At 52.8% G+C, this 22,431-nt stretch overlaps 1 protein-coding gene across 1 annotated transcript; it reads left to right on the top strand.

Annotated features, from left to right (window-relative positions):
* Positions 1–27: 27 nt before the first annotated feature.
* On the top strand, positions 28–22,391 carry LOC148596281 (uncharacterized). Its single transcript, XM_088523993.1, has 11 exons — positions 28–222; positions 1,344–1,388; positions 9,943–10,135; positions 10,179–10,398; positions 11,039–11,153; positions 11,400–11,573; positions 11,667–11,773; positions 11,975–12,112; positions 14,596–14,680; positions 22,156–22,233; positions 22,302–22,391. The coding sequence occupies exons 1-11, from the start codon at positions 28–30 to the stop codon at positions 22,389–22,391; spliced, it is 1,440 nt and encodes a 479-aa protein (XP_088380119.1).
* The last annotated feature ends 40 nt before the right edge of the window (positions 22,392–22,431 follow it).

Here is a 22,431-nt window from a genome sequence, read left to right as displayed (position 1 = left end):
GCTGCTGAAGCTTCCCTGGTAGGACGAATGCAGCAGAGAATCAGGGATCTGGGAAATGAACTGGCTCTCAGCAGACGCCTGCAGCAAGGCAGAGTTATCGGAGGCCTTGCGGAAGCCGCTGCTGCCTACCCTCCTGAGCTGGGCAGCAGCCGCTCTTTGATGCTGAACGCAGCGGGCAATGCTTCCTGTGTGGCAGACAGAGTGGAAGCTCAAATGGCTGAGGTAAGGCATTGGACATGCACGCTGTGCTCGAATGAGCTGCCCACAGAGTATGAATGAGCAGGGTTCAGCTTTTAAGGGGAAAAGGAGCACGCATTCCTGCCTAGCTCCGGGACACCCAGTCTGCTAGTGCAAACAGCATTGGTGCCCCTCACAACTGGGCGAGCACAGTCCCCTGGATCGCCCTGAGAGACTCCACAAGGCAATGCTCAGAGCCTGCTGCAACCTCAGCGATAGCTCTGGGTCCGAGTGTGCCCCAGCCTTTGCAGTGTGTGTGGAGAGCACGGTCCTCACGGAATGGTGAGGTTTGGGGCCCGTGTGGCAAGAGTTGGACAAGAGGGCGAAGCATTCTTCACTGAATGCCATGATCCATTCCCTGATTTGCACAGAGTGGAGGCAAGGGCAAGCTCTCCTCTTCCATCTTTTACAATCCTGGGAAGGATTCAGGCAGCTCCAGTTGTGACTCAGTGCTGTGGTGCCTGCAGCGTAGCAAGGGTCCTGTTGAAAGGAGATGCCTGCGGGCTGTAGCTGTCCCCATGCCTGTAGTGTTCTGAAGCTGAGCTGCTCGGCTTTGGGCATTGCCTTGTGGGGGTCTCAGAGGGTGATCCAGGTGACTGTCCTCAGGCACTCCTGTGGCTAAACAGCAAGTCAGCAGAGCTGCCATGAAAAAGGCTGTCTAGAATGTGGCTGCTGCAAGGAAAGCCAGCTCTTTCTGGCCTGAGTCCTTTGCTGCGGAGTAAATTAAAGAGAGTGTTGGTTTGTAATGAGAAAAAAAGCAGGCATCACAAATGGGATTGCTCGCTGTGAACAGTGTAAATATGCAGCTTGTGGCCTTGGGACTAGACCTCTGGCCATGTGTGCTTATATCCTCCTTGTGCTTTTTGATGCCCTTCTGTAAAGCCAGAATGAGGGAAAAGTGATGAGTGGCAATTGTGTTGTGATACAATTAATGGCACAGAGTAGTGGCAATGCTGTGTTTTGGTGGACAAAGCATTTCTCAGGATTGAGGGTGTTGTTCCCCATTTGCATTTCATGTTACAGTTAGGTTTCAAAAGGCCGTAGAAGGTAGTACTAGAGGAATGTAACTGCTAAGGACTTAAGGGTATCCTGTGTTATACTTGCAGGTGCGTGAGGAATGGTCAAAAATGTCGCTGAGGAACGTGAGCGAGGTAATTGCAACCTGGAGATTTATGTGACACCTTCATCGTGATCCAAATACTGGTGGCACAGAATATTATGTGCCTGTCCTTAAAAAAGAGAAGAAACAGTGTATGTGCACATGCAAGGCCGCCCCCAGAGCCCCGAATAATCCCCTCTCCGGGGGGCTCTAGTCGGGCCTTTTCAGGGACGGGGCCTGTTTGCAAGCAGGTGGCCCCTGCTTTGCAATTCTTTGGGTTCCTGTTGGCTTCAATCAGCTGCCGAGTGGCCAGCTGTTGCTTTAGAGCCCCTTGCATTTGCTTGGATGGACACAAGTGCCTTGGGTTGAATGTGTCTGCATTGTGAGCAGAGGTGCCTGTCTACTGGGATGAATGGGGTTGGTTCCTTTGGTTTGGGACTTGCTCCCTTTTGCTCCTGTAACACTAACAGAGGGCCTTTTGTTCCCCCTGCCGCGCGCGCCTTCCTCAGAAGTGGCTTTCTGGAGCGGGGACTGCCAAGAGAGGATATCCCGAGAGGAAGGAAGCCTGGGGAAACGTGCCCTCTAGCTCTTGGCGGAGTGGTGTGTAGATGACATCGAGCTGCATTCAAGTGAAGGTGTTCTGTTCCAATTCTGTATTTAATAAAGCTTGTAGGCTGGGACATCTCTGTTTTATTCCCGTCCCCTTCGTGACTTGGCCTGCCCTGCGCACGCGCCTGTTCCCTCTTCCTCCCGCTGCCTGTCCCTCTTACAGAATGGGAGCGGCGGGCTTGCTGCCAAGGGGGGAACCCTGGTAGGAGTCTGGCCGCTTGCTGGCAGCGTGCAGCCTGTGTCCTTTTCCTCAGGGGAGGTTGAAAGCTCCGCTGGGTTTTTAGACAGGGGCCTGGAGTTGGGGGCTCTGTTTGCCTCCTGCTGCCCTTCAGAGCGCTCCTGCGCTGCCAGGGGGAGGCCGCTCTCAAAGATGGCTGGCAGGTGCTGGCAATGGCGGAAGGCTCCTGAGGCCTGGCCCACAGCAGCTGTCCCCCTTGCCTAGGAGCCAGCCAAGAAGCACGATCAGGCGAGCCGCAAACGGTCGGCAGCAGCTCGAGGCCTGGCAAGCTGATGGAGCGCAGCCTCCCGGAAGCCCTTTCCAAAGATGAGAAGGAACAAGAAAGTGCGTGGGAGTAGTTGGCAGGGATTCCCAAAGGGGGAGGCAAAACCCTGCTGTTACATCCCAAAGGCCTTTACAAGAATCTTAGTTTACCTAAGAGTGGCTGGTCTTAATGCCCTCGATAAGGAGAGGTTTGCTGAGTGACAACAGGACCCCAAACTCCGAAAGGAGTTCAAAGGCAGAAGAAGATGCATTAACGTCTGCCATAATGTGTTCTGAAAGGAAGTTTGGCTGCTTACCAGGCCGTTTGAGGACTATGCAATCCCAGAGCACCTCACCTAGGCACATGTACATATCTATATTACTCTGGTGTTAATTTACTAATATATATATATGTTATCTTGATGTTGGCTTTGTATTGCTTGGTGCAGTTTTGATTTTAAGCACGTGGTGTACAAAAAGAGCTCCAAAATGGCCCAGTCTTCATAAAAATAAGCTAGTTTGAACTTTGAGAAGAAAGCTGGTCTGGACTGGCAGTGCTTGATGGCACATCCACTGTGAGGACGCAGCAAACCCTGCTGTGGTTTAGGAGGCACCTGTAGCCTTAAGCTAAGACCAAGAGCAATGTGGAGATGACAGCCTCCTGGTTGCTTCCAGTAATTCCAGAGAGATTTGGACATCTGTTAGGGTTTGGCTGCAAAAATCCGGGAATGCTCAATGACCGTGTGAACAATACACTCACACTGCTAGCTGGCCTTCAAAGCTAAAGAGCTAATTTAGTAGTTAAAGAATGCAGTGTGCAGGATGTCCTAGCAATGTGTGCATAGCATGGACAAGTTCCAAAAAAAAAGTCCAGATTAGAAGAATCCCATTCATTTGGAACAGTAATGTACATTTGAATTTAAGGATGATTTCCAAGTAAGTGAGAAGCCAGTGCTTATCTGGTGGCCACTTCAATTACATCCCCAAGAGAAAGATCTCTATCCCCCACACCAGAGAGGCTTCCTCTTCCCCTGAGGGGGGAACACGGCTGCTGTTGCCTGACATTGGCAATCGACTCCGTCTGCCGAGGCGGCCAGGCACGTCCCACCCGTGCCTGGGCCAGAGAGCACAGACACCAATATGTGGATGCTGCAAATGGCGTTTAATATACGCAGGCTGGATCTTATAAAGGTAGCAAAGGCGGAAGCATGCCTATATAGCTAATAAGCGTTGCTCTTTACCTAATATGGCATATGCCTTAGTTCCCTATTCTTCCCGTACATCGCGAGATCTTCCGAGCGCCGTACCCTACATCTCCCCCCCCCCATGTTAATCTAAATATCCTAAATATCACTACTTTGAACAAGCTGCTAATAGCGTACATTGTGACTGCCTTGTTTCTATGAGCGTCGTAGCTGATGCAATACATAGTGGATTATACATGACAAAATAGGCATGCCGCAAAAGACACCAATCAATACCATAATGATAATCAACCCAAGCTTCCACAATCAATCCAGTTGAACCAGGATAGTAATCATGTCCAGATACTGTTGCCTATGCTCTCAAGCCATCTCCAGTTTCCTGGGTTACATCTTATCACCTGTAGCAGATCTGATCCTACGTTTTGAATGGCCTCCGACCTCTTGTCGATCTTCTCGTAGTCTTTTGTGGTCAGGCAACAAAATTTTGGTTTTTGAATGTTCTGGACCGGCCTCCCTCCACCTGGAGAATCTCGAAGATTACGTTGATGGCCTCGTGATGTGCTTTGAGTATCTTGTTGACATCCCTAAAACCTGCCGCTATCTGTTGAGACAACGTGTTTACTGCTTTATTCGTCCGCAACAAGTGACAGGTCGAGCTTTGAATTTTGTATAGCCCTGTTGATCCTAAGATCGGGCCGAGGCAAGTAATATTAGCATTCACCAGGACGAGGAATGGTGCCTCGCTCATATTATCCGGTAAAAAGACACCAGGTGACATGGGGGCAAAAAATTTTACAAGGGTTGGGGGTATTTTGTCTGGTAGTAGGTATGCAGCAGCCAGCAAGCATAGCGCGCTAGAGCAGGAAACGTTTCAGGTGGGGAGAATTATAGTACCGTTCGTCCATCTTGTAGCTGAGTGTCTAACAAGTCTTCGGGTATAATCCACTCCCTGTTTCCTTCATCATCCCTGCAGCTAAATCTTCCCACACCTCTGCCTATATTTATTGTATTATAACTTGCATAGGTGGCAGAGGGGTCTGATGTAATCTTTCTCTCCCATTTCTGAGCCTTCTGAGTGACTATCTCTAGGTACCCTGTGAAATTCACATGATGGGAGCGGTATGTCACATTAACATATGACCCATATGGTGACCATGATTCCCCATACACTGTCCCACTAGGCAGTATTGTGAGATTTGCTGCTCTTTGTGCCATTAATTTGCATAAAGCGTTATCTGTTAGCGAAGCCGCAAAGCTTACAAAAGCAAAGCATGTTAGTGGATTGTGTGGAAGGAGCGTTTGTAGAAGAACTGTTTGAAAGCAGGAACTGAGAGGAAAACTAGGGCCTCACATAGCTCTGGCATTACAGAGGCCTGCTTGGGGTGCTACACAGTTGCCACTTCCAGGATGGTTGGTATGCACGGACTCTGCTCCTCCACGGTTCCCTGGGCAACGCAATCTGCCCTCCTCACAGCTGCAAAAGGGAGTAACGGAGGATGGAACGGGATGAAGGCTCCGTGGCCAAACTCTGTTGCACTCCCTTTGCTGGGCTGCTGATAAGCTGCACAGTGGCCGTCTAATGAGAGATATATGATAACAAGTCCGGTGCTGTGCCAGCAAAAGTGGCAAATGATGAACTTTGCTTGAACTTTGCTCATTATAATGTGAAAACCGTACCTCCATCTCAGAAGTTACCCGCCTCCGAGGTACGACCACCCCTCACTGAGCATGCGCTTTAGATTTTCGGTTGACTGTACCTTTAAATGAAAGCGAGAAACTTTTCCACCAATCAATAACAATATTAAGTATGACTTTAGTCACTCAAGCTCCACCTGAATGTAAAGAAAAGTATAAAAGGTGAACTAAGGATGAAAAGTCTGGAGGGAAGAATTCATCGTAACTCCTGGGTCAGTTGAGAGGCTGAGCCCCCTTCCCTCCCCTTGCGCCGGGACGCTGCCTGAGGAGACTCGAGACTGGACGTCTTCTCCCATTTTCTGGGGTGAGTGATGATTGCATATTTGTACATCAGAGCTAGCTAAACACCCCATGCTCTAGTAGAGAATTTCCTTTACTAACATCCGAAACCTGCTTTGTAAATGCTGCACTTGAATAAATCATACTGTTTGTGAACTCGACTATTTGTTTGAGGGGGGGCAATCGGGCCTGCAGTTAACAGACTGTTCGTGAATCCGATACCTTTTTTGATACCTCCTTCCCCCCCCCCCCACCATTACCACTACGGCTTTCAAACTGCAACATTTTCAACACAGGTTGAGATCAGGACTTTCCCCTTTTTCCACCCCGGTGGGGAGGCAATAATGGGATGCCCTCGCCCATTGTCGGGCCTAGGATTCTGTGTTTCCTGGTCGACTCCATACAACCTGTATCAGCAGGATAATGCAAAGAGAGCCTTTCCTCGTCTTGCCATGTCGATTGTTTGTTTTGCTGTTTCCTTTTCAACCGGACAAGGTGCTTTCTTAGTAGGTCGGGGTCCAGTCGAATCCTCCATCACTGAGGTGTATGGGTTGTGAGGTCATCCCACCAGCCGTTCCTGTAGGGGGAAGCTCCTAAAAGCCACAATATACAGCTAATAATAACAGTAACACTTCTTCCTCCCATGTTGTTCTTCTGCAGGCTCACACTTTCCACAGCTAGGGTACCAGCTGCCTGCCTGCTACGTTTGATGTATGCGAGTTTGCTTCCAGCCAAGGTCTCGCCCATTTTTGCTGGCACCCATCTGGTTCCAGTATCTGTAACGATACAAGCATACCCTTTTCCCCAGGTTATTAAGCCCAAGGGTCCCATCCAGTTTCCCGTGTTCCAGTCTCTCAGCATCACCTTACACGGACCCGACTTTACTTCTGTCAGGCCTCCCTTTAGCCCAGCCCTGTGTTTGACCATCAGAGGGACTAGGCTATCCTGGGGCAATCTCAAAATTTTAAAACATATTCTGCTCTTGCCAATTTTTCGTTTTTCGTAGCTGGCGTTTCAGCGTTTGGTTCATATGTTCCACTATGTCATGGTCCTCAGGATGCAATGGTATGGTGAAAAAACAATCTTTTAAATCGATTATTAAGATGTCCAAATCATTTTGAAAGGTTCACGATTTCCATTTCTATTTATGTTTGCATAGCTTCAATTTGGTTTCCCATGCTGAAGTACTTCCCTAGTCTCTTTCCAAGGATACAAGTCAGAGTACGGCTCACAGTCCTCCATCGGTGGGGTGGGTGGGGACGCCGTAGTCTGAGTTATTCCTGACTTTCCCACTTTCAAATTCTGGACTTTCTTGTTGTGCTTATTTAGCCCTCTCTGCTGATATATATATTACACAATAAAGATCTAAAAACCACAGATACAAACAGCACAAACACAATTTCCATCCAGTGGCACGACCTCACGTAGCTGTGCACTCCACTAGTGAGTTCCACTGTCTCAATTGCCAAAGCCAATCCTTGTCGCCAATTAGGTGCGAATGGGCTTGGGATTTGGCAATAATCACCCAAAACAATGTAGCTACTGCGAGCCTCTATTCAGGTGAAAGCATCTTTAATAAGCAATGTATGAATAACTACTCTTGAGGTAATACTTGTCGGCAAGATACTGAGACTGAACATCTTCTCGAGTTGGCAGATTAGCGGGTTGCTGACAGGCTCCTAACTCAGCGGGCGTCCCCGCAGAGACAACGTGGGTCTCAGTATTAGGAGTCTCACCCCCCCCTCTCTCTGCACTGTCTGTTTAAGCCCGGTGCATCCTGCCACGTAGGGCCAGTACGTGCCAGCAGGCAGTCCAGGGGGCGGACAAACTCTGCCTTCAGTCACATAACCTTCCCTCCTGGGTGCGCAAATGCGCATACCAGTAAGTGGTCCCAGCTGTCAGTCTGAGGCTCCTGCCTTCCTCATCTTCCTCTTGGGTGTTTGACCTTCAAACTAGTTTAGTGGATGTTTGCAGTTCCCGGGCAGGCAAACATCTTCTTTCTCAAGATCCCATTATGGTCGGTCGGCTCTGAGCCTGGCTGGGCAGCCGCCTCTGCGCTCCTTATCGCTCAGCCTGGGCAGGCAAACATCTTCTTTCTCAGGGTCTTGGATCCTATTTTTCACAATAGTTTTATGACTCTACAGATCATACAAATTTCCACCTTTCAACCATACCTCGTGTCGGCATCAATATACAAAGGATACAACACATAATAGAGATGAACATAGCAAATAGAAATAATAGCCCTAATAACGGTTTCCGTCCTCACTTAAAGCATTACAGTTCTTCAACCCCCACTTTTAAAGACAGATCAAATTCCTCTGCACCTCCCTCCTGGCTTTCATCAAGCCTTCAGCAACATAAGTTTCCTTGATCTCATTCGCCTTCTCTTCCCCAGCCCCCCTTTCTCCTTTTTTCAAGGCAATCTAACAAGCGGAAGCAGGGGCACAGACAGTGTAGGCGCCGCAGGTGCAGGCACAGAGGCAGGCACGGGCGGGGGGGTTAGCGATGGATCTCCAAACACCAGCGGTTTTCAGTGGCGTGGCGGTCCCGGTCCTGAAGTGCTTGCAAAGGCTGCCGTGGCTCCGATGGCCACTTTGCTTTTGGCTTTCACATCGGGTTTGAATACTAGGTGGGGCTCGGCTTTGAACCCATTCTCTCTGCACCAGATCGAAAGCTTGCAGAGGGTCTGTTCATCAGCCTCTGTCTGCACTCCCACTGCTTCACTCTTCCCGAGCGCCTCCCGTGCTGCCCTCCAAGTCTCCCTCTCCTCCCTTGCTTTCTGGAGGACCTGCCGTATCACTCCCCATGTCTTTAGATCTTTCGCACTCCCTTTAGATATACCATATTCCGCTAAGGCGGTGGTACATCTCTGCCAGTGCTGGGGGAATAAAACTTCCCCGGCACTGTTAACCGCCCCTTCTTCAAGGAGCCGCTCAATGCAGCTCTTAACTGCGTTCGATTTCATAGAAATCCCCCATTCACGAGCACACGATAATACGACCTTGATTATCCCTTCCATGATCCGGATCCCTCGACCGCCTACGGTCCGCCGCCTCGGAGTATCACGTCGGGGTCACCACTTGTTGCCTGACATTGGCAATCGACTCCGTCTGCCGAGGCGGCCAGGCACGTCCCACCCGTGCCTGGGCCAGAGAGCACAGACACCAATATGAGGATGCTGCAAATGGCGTTTAATATACGCAGGCTGGATCTTATAAAGGTAGCAAAGGCGGAAGCATGCCTATATAGCTAATAAGCGTTGCTCTTTACCTAATATGGCATATGCCTTAGTTCCCTATTCTTCCCGTACATCGCGAGATCTTCCGAGCGCCGTACCCTACAGCTGCTCCCTCTGGAGTCCTCGTTTAGGAACTTGAGACACAGGCTTCGAGTTCCGTTGCACAGAGCCCAGTTTCTATCTCTAGCACTATGGCAGGTAATACTTACCGGCTAACCACACAGTATCAGCTTTATACATGGCTTGTAAGGCACTGTTGGACAGGAGCAGGGGCAATTAAAGACTTGCAACCTCACTGCAAAAAGAGAGGTGACCTTCCTTATCAGGGATAATGGCAGCAGTCACAGTACCTGTTCTGAGTGTCTTCTTGGTATATATGGACCACTAATAGCACCGTAATCAACAGCCAACTGCGCGCTCCTTTTATCAAATACAAGCTTTGCTATTTTTCCTCCTGCTAACATGTACACATGCAGAAGTGGAGGGAAAAAATCTTCATTCAAACATCTTATGGAAGTATTCCGCTGCTGTTCAGTAGCCTAAGAGCACCTCGGGCTAGCATCCCATCTCACGAACTTATTCCTGCCTCAGTCCTACAAGTAGTAAAATCCAGACTCATCATGAAGGGCATATATCAATATACAAACTAACACCTCCACCCTACTCATGCACTTCAAACATTTAATCGCAATCTATAGTGTGAGCGTGGCTGGGCATTATTTTTATTATTATTTTTGGCTGGTTCTGCTTTTCTGCTCGATTCAGTTGAGTAAATACCGACAAGACGTAAATGGGGATTTTTGTGAAATGAAAGATGATTTTCTACTAATGATAATAACTGGCAGCGCTGGCAGATCTACAACAAGTAGCAGATTCACAATCATAGGAGAACATGAAAAAGATAGTTGAGCGACAACCAAGCTAACAGCGGCGGTGCTCTTTCTCGGGGAGCCGCAGCCCCTTGTGGGTGCGCTGCAGCCCCACGTCGAGGAGCCGCCTGTGGCGCGTGGCAGTGTCACCCCGCGGCGTCACCCCGCCGCCCTGTGACGCCCTCGCCGCGGCTGTTGCGCCTGGCGCCGTCGCCGCGCGGCCTCAGTGCTGCGGCCGCCAGTGCCGGAGCGACGGTCGGCGCGTGCCTCGCTGGGAGCCTCGCTGCGTCCCGGCCCTCGGAGCGCGCCTCTGCTCCCGGCGCGGGGGCTCCGAGCCCGCGACCCCCGCTCCCGCAGCCCGCCGGGGCTCAGCCCCGCCGCAGCTGTCCCGGCCGCGGCCCCTGCTCGGGGCTCGGCTCCTCTGCCCCGCCCGCCCGAGGCGGGGCCGTCTCTCTCTGGCCGTGTCCGCGTCCCCGCCGCAGCATGAAGCGGTTCCTGGCGCTCTTCGGCAAGGGGCGGGGGGCGGCGGCGCCCGGCGGCGCTTCCCTGGCCTGCGTGGGCGCTCGCTACGAGCTTCGCGAGGAGGAGCTGAGCGAGCTGCACCGCGCGGCCGCCCGCGGAGACCTGGCTGCGCTGCGGCGGCTGCCGACACGCGGCCTCGACGGGCGCGACAAGGCCAAGCGGTGAGGGGGGCGGCGCCGGCCGGGGCTTTGCCGGCTCTTCGCGAGGGCCTGGCCGGGCGTGGAGGGCGCGTGTGCTCGAGGCTGCTGCGGGGAAGGCCGGGTGGCAGGCCCTGCCCCAGCAGCACCGCCCGAGGCTGCTGTGCTGCTCTTGGAAAGCCCGTGTCCCCGGCGTGCGGCACTCTGTTGCCACGCAAGCGGTGCTGGCGCAAGCCGCAGGGCGCCTTGGCGAAGGCTGGAGGTGGCCAACCAAGCCTGGGTGGTCCTTGCTGGGCAGCGTGGGTGGTGCTGTTGGAGGCAGCGGGCGGTTGCGCGGGCAGAGGGATGGAGGGCAGCCGCTTGCGCCCGGCAGCGTGGGGCTGCGTGGGCAGACCGCTGTGCCTGGGCGCAGGAGCCCCTTTGCAGGGAAGCGGGTGCGGAGCTGCGGGAAGCGGGTGCTGCGTGGGGTGGGGGTGACTTTTCCTAGCCCCTCCCTCTGGGCTTGGGGTGTGCAGCTGCTGCCGTTGCTGCCGGAATGGGCGACTCTTTCTAAGCTGCTCTTGTGGCTGCGGACAGCGGTGGCCCTAGGCCCGGGACAGAGGCAGGAGCGGTGTGTGCAGCTCGGCGCGTGTGTGCGTGTTAATGGAATGTGTTGCCTTTGTAGGACACCCCTGCATCTCGCTTGCGCTAATGGGCACTCGGAGATCGTGTCCTATTTAGTGGAGAAGAAGTGCAAGCTGGATGCGCGGGACGGCTACAAGAGATCTCCACTGATGAAGGTACGTGGAGCACGGGAGAGCTGTTGAGGGAGGGCTTCCAAGCTGCACCCAGAGCGCTGCGTCTCTGGGGTGATGTGTGATGTTGGGACAGGTGGAGACTGTGTTGCGATTGGCGCAGAATGGGCCCACGTTGCCTCCTCGGGGAAGGCCGGGGTTGCTTTGTGCGGTTGGCCGGCTGTGGGAGCGCTGAGGGAGGGAAACGTAGTTGCTGGGAAGGCTTCCTTTTCTTTGCTGTGTTGCTTGCAGGCAGTGCAGTGCCAGCAAGAAGAATGCGTGGCCATTCTGCTGGCGCGTGGTGCCAACCCTAATCTTGCCGACGTTACCGGCAACACTGCCCTTCACCTGGCTGTTCTTGCTCGTAACACCTCTCTAGCAGGGCAGCTAGTGGAGCACAGCGCCCTTCTCGAGGCTAAGGATAAGGTAAGTGTAGAATGTGGGTGAGGCTGCTCTCGGAAAGAGAGAGTGGCTTTCCCTGGCTGTTTGGTTCTGACTGGGGGCGCTTTATGCTTGCAGATGGGCTGCACGCCCCTTGCCCTTGCCGTGTCGGGTGGTCACGGCGAGATGGTGGAGTTCCTGCTTGGCAAAGGAGCTGATGTGAACGCTCGAGACCAGTCTGCCAGGTGAAGGGCTTGTCCGAAGAGCGTGTCCGGAGGCCCCGTTCCTTCCGAGTTGTGCTGTGCTTCCGTGTAGCTGCCTTTGCTTTGCTTCTGCCTGTGGGAAAGGGGGAAGCAATTGTTGTGGGAGCAAAGAGGGCTGAAAGGCATGCGAGTGAAATGTCTGCGTTGGCTCCGAGCTTTCCTCTCCTCTTTTGGATGCTCTAGGACCCCTTTAATGCGGGCTGCTTCGACTGGGAACAGGAGCATCCTAGACACTCTTCTTCGCCATGGTGCTGATCTTTCCCAGAAAGATGTTGCTGGGTGGACGGCGGAGGAGTATGCTAGGACTTTTCTGCATGCTCGGTAAGTGCTTTAGGTGACGTTAGAGTTGCTAAGGTGTGTGAATGTGCGTGTTGGCTTATGGACGCTCTTGTTAAGAGCAGCAAGGTTTAATGATGTGTGGAGACGTCTGTGGAAGCTGGGCAAAAGGGCATGTTCTGGAACATGTAGTGTCAAGTGTGAACCGGGAGGTTTTCCTTGACTCCACCCCGACTGCTCGGTCAGGTTTCAAGTTGGTGGTGCTGAGCTGAGCTGTGAGCAATAGCGAGCCTGAAAAGTGTGCTTTGGGCAAGTGGAGTGTATACGAGGCCCTCCCCAGAGCAGCGCATGAGACCAAATGCAGAGGTCCTTTCTTCTGCCGCTTCCCCTCGCCCTGGGCCTGTAGCAAGGGGAGCAGGAAGGGCGGGTGTGCGTGGGTATGTGTAACTAGCCCGTGTGTGTCAGCTTGCCAGATGGCTCTGAATAGGCGTAGCGTGGAGAAGCAGTGGCTCGTTGTGTCCTAGAAGAGCCGTGTACAAGGATGCCGTTGGTTTTGGTGACAGTCCTTCCTTTCTTCCTGTCTGCAGCGTTGGTGAAGAGCTGGCAGAGTGCGCGCAGAGGGCGCGTGCAGGCGGCCCAGTAGGCATGGCAGGACTCAGCTCGCCTCCCGGAGCAGGAGCTGCTGCCTCTGCATCGGGCGCCTGTGCTGCGGCCAGCGGAGGTAGGATCCTTAAGCGTGGAGGAACTGCTGGGGCTCTGCGTGTGCGTGTGCGTGTGGTGCGAGTAGTTGAGCACTTCATTAGCTTCCTATCCCGTCAGCGCCCCGCAGCGTTTGCTAACTGTCTGCTCCCAACGCGCGTTTGTCCCATGCTAGTATTTTGTTGAGGAAGCTTAGAAGGAAATGTAAGGGCAGTGTTGATTTTCTTTGCTAATGTCCTTTGAGGGGAAGGGGGTTAGAATTCAGTAGGGTGCGAGAAGTCAAGGGCAGGTTGGGGCCTGCTTTTGTCCCTGCTGTCTTGTGTGACTGTTCCCCTGCAGCGTGGCCTGCAGAAGTGCCTGTGTTAGGTGCTTGTGGGCCGTGTTGACTTCTGAAGGTCTGACATGCTAAGAATTAATCGTGTCAATTAATGTTTTCACAGTGGGAGAGGAGCTTTCCCGTGAATGCTTTGTATGGTGAGGCTTGAACAAGCGCTTTCCCCCAATCCTTTCCCCTGCCTCAGAAGAGGAGAGCCTGGAGAGAGACACAGTCCTTCTTGTCTTAACTTTTCAAGCGTTCAAGATACTGATGACGAGGAGAGCGAGGACAACTCCGTTCCTGCCTCCGAATTAGAAAGACGCCGTTTAGCTGCCAAGGTGAAGTGGCCCAAGAGGCAGAATTTCTGTGGAATGAGTGAGTGGTTTGGAGGGCTGAGCTGTGTGGATTTGAGCGAAAGGGCGCTTGCAGTGCGGTGGCTTTGCTCCTGCAAAGCGGTCTCCTGCCTGGCCCCCTTCCTGCTGCTGTGAGCTACTTCCTCCAAGTCTGGTAGCCGTGGCAGAGCACGCAGCAGTCTGGTGGTCGGGGGCAGAAGAGCACTAGGTGACAAGAGAAATGACCGCACGGTCTTGATGTGCGTGAGATTTCTAGAGAATGAAGGCTGATGAGCTCCTAGATTACCTGTTCCTTTGTCCTGCAGACCTTGCTGTCGGTTTCCAGGAACAAAGGGGTGGTAGAATTGTGACTAATGTGGGAGAAAGGCATTTATTGTTCAAAGTGGGCTGAGGTGCTTCATCCCCTGGCTCTCCTGTCCTCCTTGTGAGGTTCCTCAAGTGTGCTCAGCAGGGAGCTCCTGTAGCCGGTGTCTTTGTCTCCTGGCACATGGGAATGGCATTCCAGGCTCACGTGCGCCTGATCTCCCGCTGCCTGTTTCCCCTCTGATGATGTCTCTTTATTTTTGCTGTTTCTCCTGCAGAAGAGGTGTTTGGCACTGGGACTGTGCAGCGATTCTGAGGATTCCGAGGATGATGCTGGAAGGCACCCTGCAGTGCTGGAGATGCAGGCGAGATTTCCTTCTTCTCCTGGTTGCCCTCTTGTCAGTGAGCTTTGAGAGGGTGTCGCAGATGCCGTCTGCGAGGAGCTACTGCAGCACAGGGAGATGTGCTAGTGGGTTGAAGAGGGCCGTGAGGAAAGGGAGGGAAGCTGGACTAAGGCTGTCGGAGAAGCAGGCAGCTGTTGCTTGTCCTGGGTGAAAAGAAGGGGCAGATGGGGAGTGTGCTCGTGCGTGTCACCGTGTTGTTGAAGCTGGAGTCAGAGTGTGTCTAGGCCATGCTTGTGAGGGGCAGAGCAGCATGTCTGTGGTGCTGGCTATTGCTGTCTGCCCAAAGGCATTCCTGTGGAAAACCTGCAGGCCTTTCTTTGCAGCAGACAAGAGAGAACTCTCCTGTGTAGTTACCCAGGGAAATGAAGCATTTTGCAAAGTGTGAATTGCCGCTGCAGAAGATGCTTCTTTCTGTTCTTTGCAACACTTTTTTTTTTTCCTGACCTCTCTTAGGAAGCATCATCTGAAAAGGATGGAGAGGAAGGTGCTGGTGGTCCTCAGGATAAAGATGCTGCAGGATCAGTGGCTGGTGAGAAAGGTGAGTTAGTAAACACGGGTCCTGCTGTGTGTTTGCTTGTTGGGGCTTTCCTGATGGAGGAGAGCAGCAGAGTGAAAGAAGCACTCATGGTGTGCCCTTCCTTCTTTCCCTTGCAGATGTTTCCTTGGCAGCGGGAGCGGAGCAGGAGAAACACGGAGACTCCCTCTTGGATTCTGAGGTGCTTTCTGTTGGTTTTTGTTGTTGCAGAGGAGCGGGGGAAAGGGTGTGTGTGCTCCTGCATATTTGAATGTAGGTGAATGTAGGCTCAGCCTGTGTCCAGGCTGCACTTCTGAGAGTCTCTGTTGAAGAGGAACAGCATGTCTGTGAGACTGGGTATTGCTGTGCACAGAAACATCCTCCTAAGGGAGGAGTGCAGGCCTTGTAAAAGAAAAGTGAGAACGTTTTTCCCTGTACAGGTACAGGGAATAGAAGTACTTTGCACGGTGTCCTTTCCTGTGCAACGCGTGCTTCTTTCTGTTCCTTCCAACTCTTTTGGCCGGCCTCTTTCAGGAGGAATCACCTGCACGGGATGGGGAGGAAGCAGCAGGTGGTCCTCAAGTTGCAAATGCTGCAGCAGCCCTCCCTGTCAGTAGAGGTGAGTTCAGAAGCGTTGAGCCCCTGTGTTTGTTTGCTCCTTGGTCTGAGTCAGTGAATGCTGGTGATGAACTGCTGCTGAGATGGGAAAGCCCCAATTCTGCCCTTGCCAGCAAATGCCAGGGCAGAGGGGAAGGTCAAGTGAGGAAGATGTTTTGTGGAAGTGCTGGAGTGCAAGGAGTGTTATTTCGTGGTGACTTCCTGCCTGTGTGAGCATGTGGGAGGAAGGGTGAGAACACAGTGGTGGGGCTCAGAGTGAGGATGCTCTTGAATGACGCTGCTTTTTCTTCTTTTTTTAAACACTCTAGTAACAGCATTATCTGTCCCTTGGCTGTGGGTGTTGCCTGATGGAGGAGAGCAGCAGAGTGAGAGAAGCACTCATGGTGTGCCCTTCCTTATTTCCCTTGCAGATGTTCCATCGGCAGCAGGAGCGGAGCCGGAGGAGGACAACGATTCTCCCTGGGATTCTGAGGTGCTTTCAGCGGGGGGCACAGTGGGTTCCCCGTGGGAGGATCTTCTCAGGAGGTTGCTCTGGGTGTGGGCCCTGCACCGAGGAGGCTCTGCTCCTTCTTTGGCTGCTTCTGCCACACGTTTGTTCCAGTGAACTGGAGCAGCTTTAGCTGTGTGCAAGCTGCTCCACGAGGCTTGTGAGGAAGCAGGGTCTGGGAATGTCCGAGCTCTCATAGCAAGTGGCCCTTGCATGGGATTTGTAGTGCAATACTCAAAGGGTCCAGATTCTGGCTCTGCAAGAGTTTGGTGGGGTTGCTGTTTCTTTGCCAAAGTATCCATGAAAAGGACAGTGTATGGAATCCTGCAGCCAAGTAAGAAGCCCAACAGCAATAACGTGGGTTTTGACTTGGAGCGCTGTTTTGGGTAAAAAAGTGCAAGGGAGGAAAGAGGCGGAGTTGGACTAAGGTTACTGAAAAGCAGGCAACTGTTGGTTTTCATTGGTGCAAAGGAGAGGGGAAAGGGTGTGTGTGCTCCTGGGTATTGGAACGTGGGTGAAGGCAGGCTGAGACTGTGCGCAGGCTGCGCTTGTGAGGGTCTCTTCAGAAGCAGAAGAGCACATATGTGACATTGGGTACTGCTGTCTACTCAAACGTCTTCTCAAGGGAGGAGTTGCAGGCCTCAAAGAAAGGAAGTCAGACCATTTTTCCCTGTGTGGGTAGAGAGAAGTAGTTTGCAGGGTGTCCATTGCCTGCACAGGGAGTGCTTCTTTCTGTTCTTTGCAACTGTTTTGGCTGGCCTCTTTCAGGACGAAGCACCTGCAAGGGATGGAGAGGAGGCCGCTGATGGTCCTCAGGATACAAACGCTGCAGGAGCCCCGGCTTGTGTGCGAGGTGAGTTGAAGGGCACGTTGAAGGCCACGTCTTGTTTGGTGGCTGTGAGGGCCAATGCATGGAAACGGTGCCGTGCTTGTGAGACGGGGCAGCCCCGATTCTGCCCTTGCCACCAAAGGAGAGGGCAGAGGGCACGTCAGCTGAGGGAGGCGTTTTGTGGTAGTGCTGGAGTGCAAGGAGCACTGTTTCTTGGTGACTCACTGCGCACGTGAGGATATTTTGTGTAGTGCTTTGAGGACCCCTCCGTTGCGATGCGAATGGACTGTGGGTGCGAGACTCTGGAGCGCGAGTTTGGGAGAGCAGCTGCCCGCACGGCTCCCTCCTCCAGGACTCCGGCCTTGCAGAGCCGCGTTTGGGTTCTCGCTGCCCCTCTGTTGGGTGTTGGTTGTAGCTGTGTGAGCTGTCCTGCTGGGCTTGGGCGACTTCTGCTGCAGAGAAGGGCAGGGGAAGGGGTGAGAACACAGTGGTGCGGCTGAGCGTGAGGATGCTCTTGAATGACGCTGCTTTTTCTTCTTTTTTTGAAGACTCTAGTAACAGCATTATCTGTCCCTTGGCTGTGGGTGTTGCCTGACGGAGGAGAGCAGCAGAGTGAGAGAAGCACTCATGGTGTGCCCTTCCTTATTTCCCTTGCAGATGTTCCATCGGCAGCAGGAGCGGAGCCGGAGGAGGACAACGATTCTCCCTGGGATTCTGAGGTGCTTTCAGCGGGGGGCACATTGGGTTCTCCGTGGGGGGATCTTCTCAGGAGGTTGCTCTGGGTGTGGGCCCTGCACCGAGGAGGCTCTGCTCCTTCTTTGGCTGCTTCTGCCACACGTTTGTTCCAGTGAACTGGAACAGCTTTAGCTGTGTGCAAGCTGCTCCACGGGGCTTGTGAGGAAGCAGGGTCTGGGAATGTCCGAGCTCTCATAGCAAGTGCCTTATTAGAAATGCATAGTGCGTGCTCCAAGCTTTTTCTTCCTATGTGTGTAACTATTTCATTAGGATAGTATTGGAGAGCTGGGTGAGGAGCTTGCTGATGCTCCTAAAAAGCAGTCGCCAGCAGAAGCCTTGCTGGAAGCTGCCCCACGTTCCTGCCGGGACCTGGAGGAAGAGCAAGGGCAGCTGCAGAAGGAGTTGGCCAGGGTTAAAGGCAAGGTAGGCAAATGCCATAACAACAATAATGAGCGTAACAGGGCTGTTCTTCCTCTGTAAATGATGAGAAGGACAAGGCAGCATTCTGAGCACAGGTACAAGTGAGATGTGATGAAGTCAGTAGTTCCGCACTGCCGTAACCCATGAGGGCGGTGGAGCCTTGAGCGGAACGACGTGCTCTTCTTCATGTGCTGTGCTGTGCAGGGCAGTGTAGTTTGAGAGCTGCAGAAAGCGCTCTTTTCCCTTGTCAGTCGGAGCTGTCTGCTTGTAGAAAATCAGGATGGGGACAGGAGAGGCCAATAGGAAAGAGGGTGAAGCACCAGAGTTTGGGAGATTTGACTTGGGAGTCAAAGCAGTGTGTAAGATGCTGAAGATGAAGCTCACTCCCATGGTTCCTGGTTTGACAGTTGCAGGAATCGGAAGAGCGGCGTCTCCAGTCTGAGCGGTCTGTTGAGGAGTTGAAGAGAGCCCTGGCAGAGAAGCAAAGAGAATCAATGGCTGCTCCCCAGCAAGAGCAAGAACGTGGCACACTGCTCTTCACCATAAAGCTCTTGAGGGAAAAAGTTGGACGGTGAGGAAGTGCCAGAGTGAAGCAAGGCTTTGCTTTGTGGGCTGGTGTAAAGGCAACGGGATTACCTTGCTGCATCCCAGCAAGGGAATGTGGGACTTGGAGGGAGGCTTTTGCTTGAGATGTTGTTAGTTCACAGTGTGGAGTGGGTATGTGTGCTCTGTTGGGTTCCCATACTGAGCCCTATGTTTCCTTTGAAGGCTTGAGTTTGAAAAAACAGGGCTGGAGGTGACAGCGCGCCATGAGACTGCCAGGGTGGAAGCTCTTCAGAAAGAGCTGCGCAGCTCTGCCTCTGTAAGCGACTCCTGACCTTTCCTTTTCATGAGCTCCTGAGCCTACTTGTGTGTGTGTGTGTGGACAGTTAGAGAAGAGATTGCGTGGCCTTGGAGTGTGCTGTGGAAGGGGAAGTGTCTGCCTGCAAATGGACACGGTGCACAAGTGTGCACTGTGCTGCTCTGCAGAGTGTTTGCCTCATTCTGTGTGTGTGAAAAGGCCTGGTCCAAGTGTGGCTCTCGGGTGGAGAGAGACTTTTGTCCAGAGTCTGACAATGGCTGGAAGGGAATGAAGGCGGGGGTAGGAGTGAGGGGTAGGGAGATGCCTGAGAAAGGTCTGGGTGATGGGAGAAGGGGAAGAAACATAGTAGTCCTTTGGGGAGCTACTTCTCGGAAGAGTCGTGTAATGTAACAGGAAAAGCAAAAGCACAGTGCACGGTGCAAGGCTTTTCCTGCGATGCGTGTCCTTATTCCATCAGGGCAGGGTCAGGGAGCTGGAGCAGGAGCTCGCCGATGCCCGCAGAAAGCAGGCGCTGTCCGAAGCCTCGCTGGAAGCTGCCACGCGTGCTCGCCGGGAGCTGGAGGAGGAGAAAATGCAGTTGCAAAAGGAGTTGGCCAGGGTTAAAGGCAAGGTAGGCAAAGGCTGTGACTAGCCCGAGGACCCTGACAACCCTGTTTTCCCCTGTAACCAATGAACAAGCAGCGGGATGGGAGAGGCCAGTATGAAAGAGGACGAAGCAACAGGGTTTTTCAGAGGTGACCTGCGAGTGAAAGCAGGTGCCTTGAGTGTGTGAAGAGGAAGCTGACTAGCGTGGGTCCTGGTTTGACAGTTGCAGGAGCTGGAAGAGCAGCTTCTCCAGTCTGAGCGGTGTGTTCAGGATTTGAAGAGAGCCCTGGCAGAAAAGCAAAGGGAAGCATTGGCTTTGTCTCAGCAACTGCAAGAATGCAAGAAGGCCTGCTTGGAAATGGAGAGCCTAAAAGTGCTGAAAGACAAAGTGGAAAGGTAAGGAGTTGGCACAGTGAAGCAAGGCTGTGCTTTGTGGGAGGGTGTAAAGGCAACGGGGTTAGCTTGCTGCTTGAGAGCAAGCAAATCTGGGATTTGGAGGGAGGTGTTTGCTTGAGATACCGTCAGTTCACAGTTTGGAGTGGGTGTCTGTGCTCCACTGGGTTCCCATACTGAGACCTATGTTTCCTTTGAAGGCTTGAACTTGAGAATGGGAGGCTGGAAGGCAGAGCTCACCAACAGACAGCTAAAATCGAAGCTCTTCAGAAAGAGCTGCACAGCTTTGCCTCTGTAAGCTACTCCTGCCCTTTCATTTTCACAGGATCTAATATGAAGCCCTGGGTTTGTGGATTAGAGTCATGTGTGCAGTTCAATAACAGCACGTGCATCTGAGCAGATTGCTGGCATTTTCTTAAACACAGATGCACGTGGATGTCTGCAGTCTGTGTTTATGTGCTGTTCCAAGGAGAACAGTACTTGGCCATTTTGAACTCATAGGAAGCCACGAGCTTAAAGACGAGCTGGCAAAGCTTAGCTGTTGGCAGCAGACAGAGAGCAGACATCAGCTGTGCAGAGGCACGCTGGTGTGGACAAAATAAGTTATGTTTAGGTTCACTCTGAAGCCTGAAGCAGCTCTGTAATGTAACAGGAAAGAAGAGAAAGCGGAACCTGTGGTCCAAGCCTTTTCTTCCTATGCATGTAACTATGTCCACAGGACACGGCCAGACAGCTGGAGCAGGAGCTTGCTGAGGCTCGTCGAAAGCAGCTGATGTCAGAAGCCTCTCTGGAAGCTGCCACACGTGGTTGCAAGGACCTGGAGGAAGAGAAAGGGCAGTTGCTAAAAGAGTTGGACAGGCTTAAGGGCAAGGTAGGCAAAAACAGTAACTACCTTAATGAGCCTGACAATGTTGTTTTTCCCTGGCAAATGATGAACAAGCAGAGGGCAGTATTCTGAGAACAGGTGCCAGGGGGACCTGAGCAAGTCAGTCATTGCGGCCTGTCATAACCCACGAAGTGGGTGAAAGCTGGAACCAAATGACCTGCTCTTCCTCCTCCACCGGGCAGGGTGCTGTAGTGTGAGAGCTGCAGAAAGCAGCATCCCTCCTGGATAGGTGGGGCTTTGCATGGTCCACGTGAAGCAGCATCTCAGGCAGGTGCTCTGAATGGTCGCGCTGGCTGAGCCTGCACTGGGCCTCACGTCCACAGCGGAGATTGAAGGGCCTCAAAGTGACTCACTTGCCTAGTGCAATAGCCCTGGTGCCTAAGTTTGGCAAGGTGTTTGCTGTGCACTCCCTGTGGAAGGAAGCGGATTGGTGTTGGGGCGGTTTTGGGGACTGCTTGTAGGAAGACAAGATGGGGATGGAAGAGGCTAGCAGGAGAGAGGGCAAGGCAAGAGGATTTGGGAGAGATGACTTGGGAGTCAAAGCACTTGGCTTGTCTGTATGTAAATGCAGCTGAGTAGCGTGGGTGCTGGTTTGACAGTTGCAGGAGTCGGAAGAACAGCGCCTTCAGAGTGAGCATTGTGTTGAGGAGTTGCAGGCGGCCCTGTCAGAAAAGGAGAGGGAAGCAATGGCTTCTTCCAAGCAACTGCAAGAGCTTGTGGAAGCCTCCTTGGAAAGAGCTAGCCTAAAGCAGCTGGAAGAACGAGTGGGACGGTAAGGAACTGCCCCGGTGAAGCAAGGCTTTGCCTGCCGGGGTGGTGTAAAAGCAAGAGGAAGAGCTGGCTGCATGGCAGCAAGCCCATCCAGAATTTGGAGGGCCGTTATTTCACAGTGCTGTCTCCCTGTGTTTCCTTCAAGGCTTGAGCTTGAAAAGGTGAGGCTGGAAGGGAGAAGCGACCAACACACGGCTCGAATTGAAGCCCTGCAGAAAGAGCTGCACAGCTCTGCCACTGTAAGCTCCTCCTCAGCTTTCTTCTTCATGAGCTCCTGAGCCTAGCTGTGTGTGTATGTGGGGACATTCTGGGAAGAGATTTTCCTGGGGAGCCCAGGGGGACATCATTTCTGGCAGTCCGCAGGGGATCGGCTCTGCTTTGTCCCTCTCCAAGGCCTTCTGGTGTTGAGAGGTTCCCTGGCTACTGTGCGGCCTGAGCAGCGTGCGAGGAGAGGCTTTGACACTCATGTGCTGCTTTGACCGCCTGCTGCTTTTTAGCTGTCCTGGTGCTTAAGCCCTCAGGCAGTAGCACTTGTTGCTGTCCTAAGGGCGAGTTAGCTCGTGGAATTGCTTTGGTGCCAAGCAAAGCCCGAAGCGGCATCCTCAGGCTGTGACAAGGGAGACTTCATTGCCAAACCTCTGACACCTTCCCTGTTTACTGACTGTGGATTCCTTGGCTCGAAGGTGTCAATCCATAGAGGAATGGCACAGGCGTAGGCAGTGTTGTGTGCTTGGGCCAAGTTAGGAGACAAGCCCTTAATGAATGAGAACTGCTTCAGGGCTCAAACTGGGGGTCGATTGTAAAGGAGTAGTGAGATGGAGAAATGTTGGTGGCATTTCGCTTCGCTAATACCCCTTGAATGAGGTGCAAGCGTGAGTCCGGGAAGCATCAGTGTGGCTTTTTTGTTCCTTAGGTTCATAAGAGCCTGGAAGATCTGCTCTCTGCCTTACAGACAAGACACGTGCCTCTGAAAGAAGACAAATATCAGCAGGTACATGAAGGGTTGCTCTGACTTCCCTCTTCCAGTCGATGATTTTCTTTCCTTTTGGGTGCGTGCAGGCAGCTACACTGTTCAAGAACTCTGTAACCTTGAACGCCCAGGACTGTTGCCTAGTGATGGCGGCTGATTCCCCTGAAGCTCGAACTTAAGCTCTGCTGTCCACTGATGTGGATAGCTAAGTACCACCTG

This window comes from Tinamus guttatus, unplaced genomic scaffold (genome assembly GCF_059628265.1).
Source record: "Tinamus guttatus ecotype Peru unplaced genomic scaffold, ASM5962826v1 Tinamus_guttatus_pri_ptg000018l, whole genome shotgun sequence".
Lineage (NCBI taxonomy): Eukaryota > Metazoa > Chordata > Aves > Tinamiformes > Tinamidae > Tinamus > Tinamus guttatus.
Note: the sequence above shows the minus strand (reverse complement) of the source record. Positions and strands in the feature narration are given on the sequence as shown.

Bases quoted from the DNA above. Each gene is read 5' to 3' on its own strand.
- LOC148596281 (XM_088523993.1), top strand. From the start codon at position 28: ATGCAGCAGAGAATCAGGGATCTGGGAAATGAACTGGCTCTCAGCAGA. The intron at 1,389-9,942 runs GTAATTGCAACC...GCGCGGCCTCAG, and splicing joins CGCTGAGGAACGTGAGCGAG to TGCTGCGGCCGCCAGTGCCG. The intron at 14,681-22,155 runs GTGAGTTAGTAA...TTTGTTCCTTAG, and splicing joins ATCAGTGGCTGGTGAGAAAG to GTTCATAAGAGCCTGGAAGA.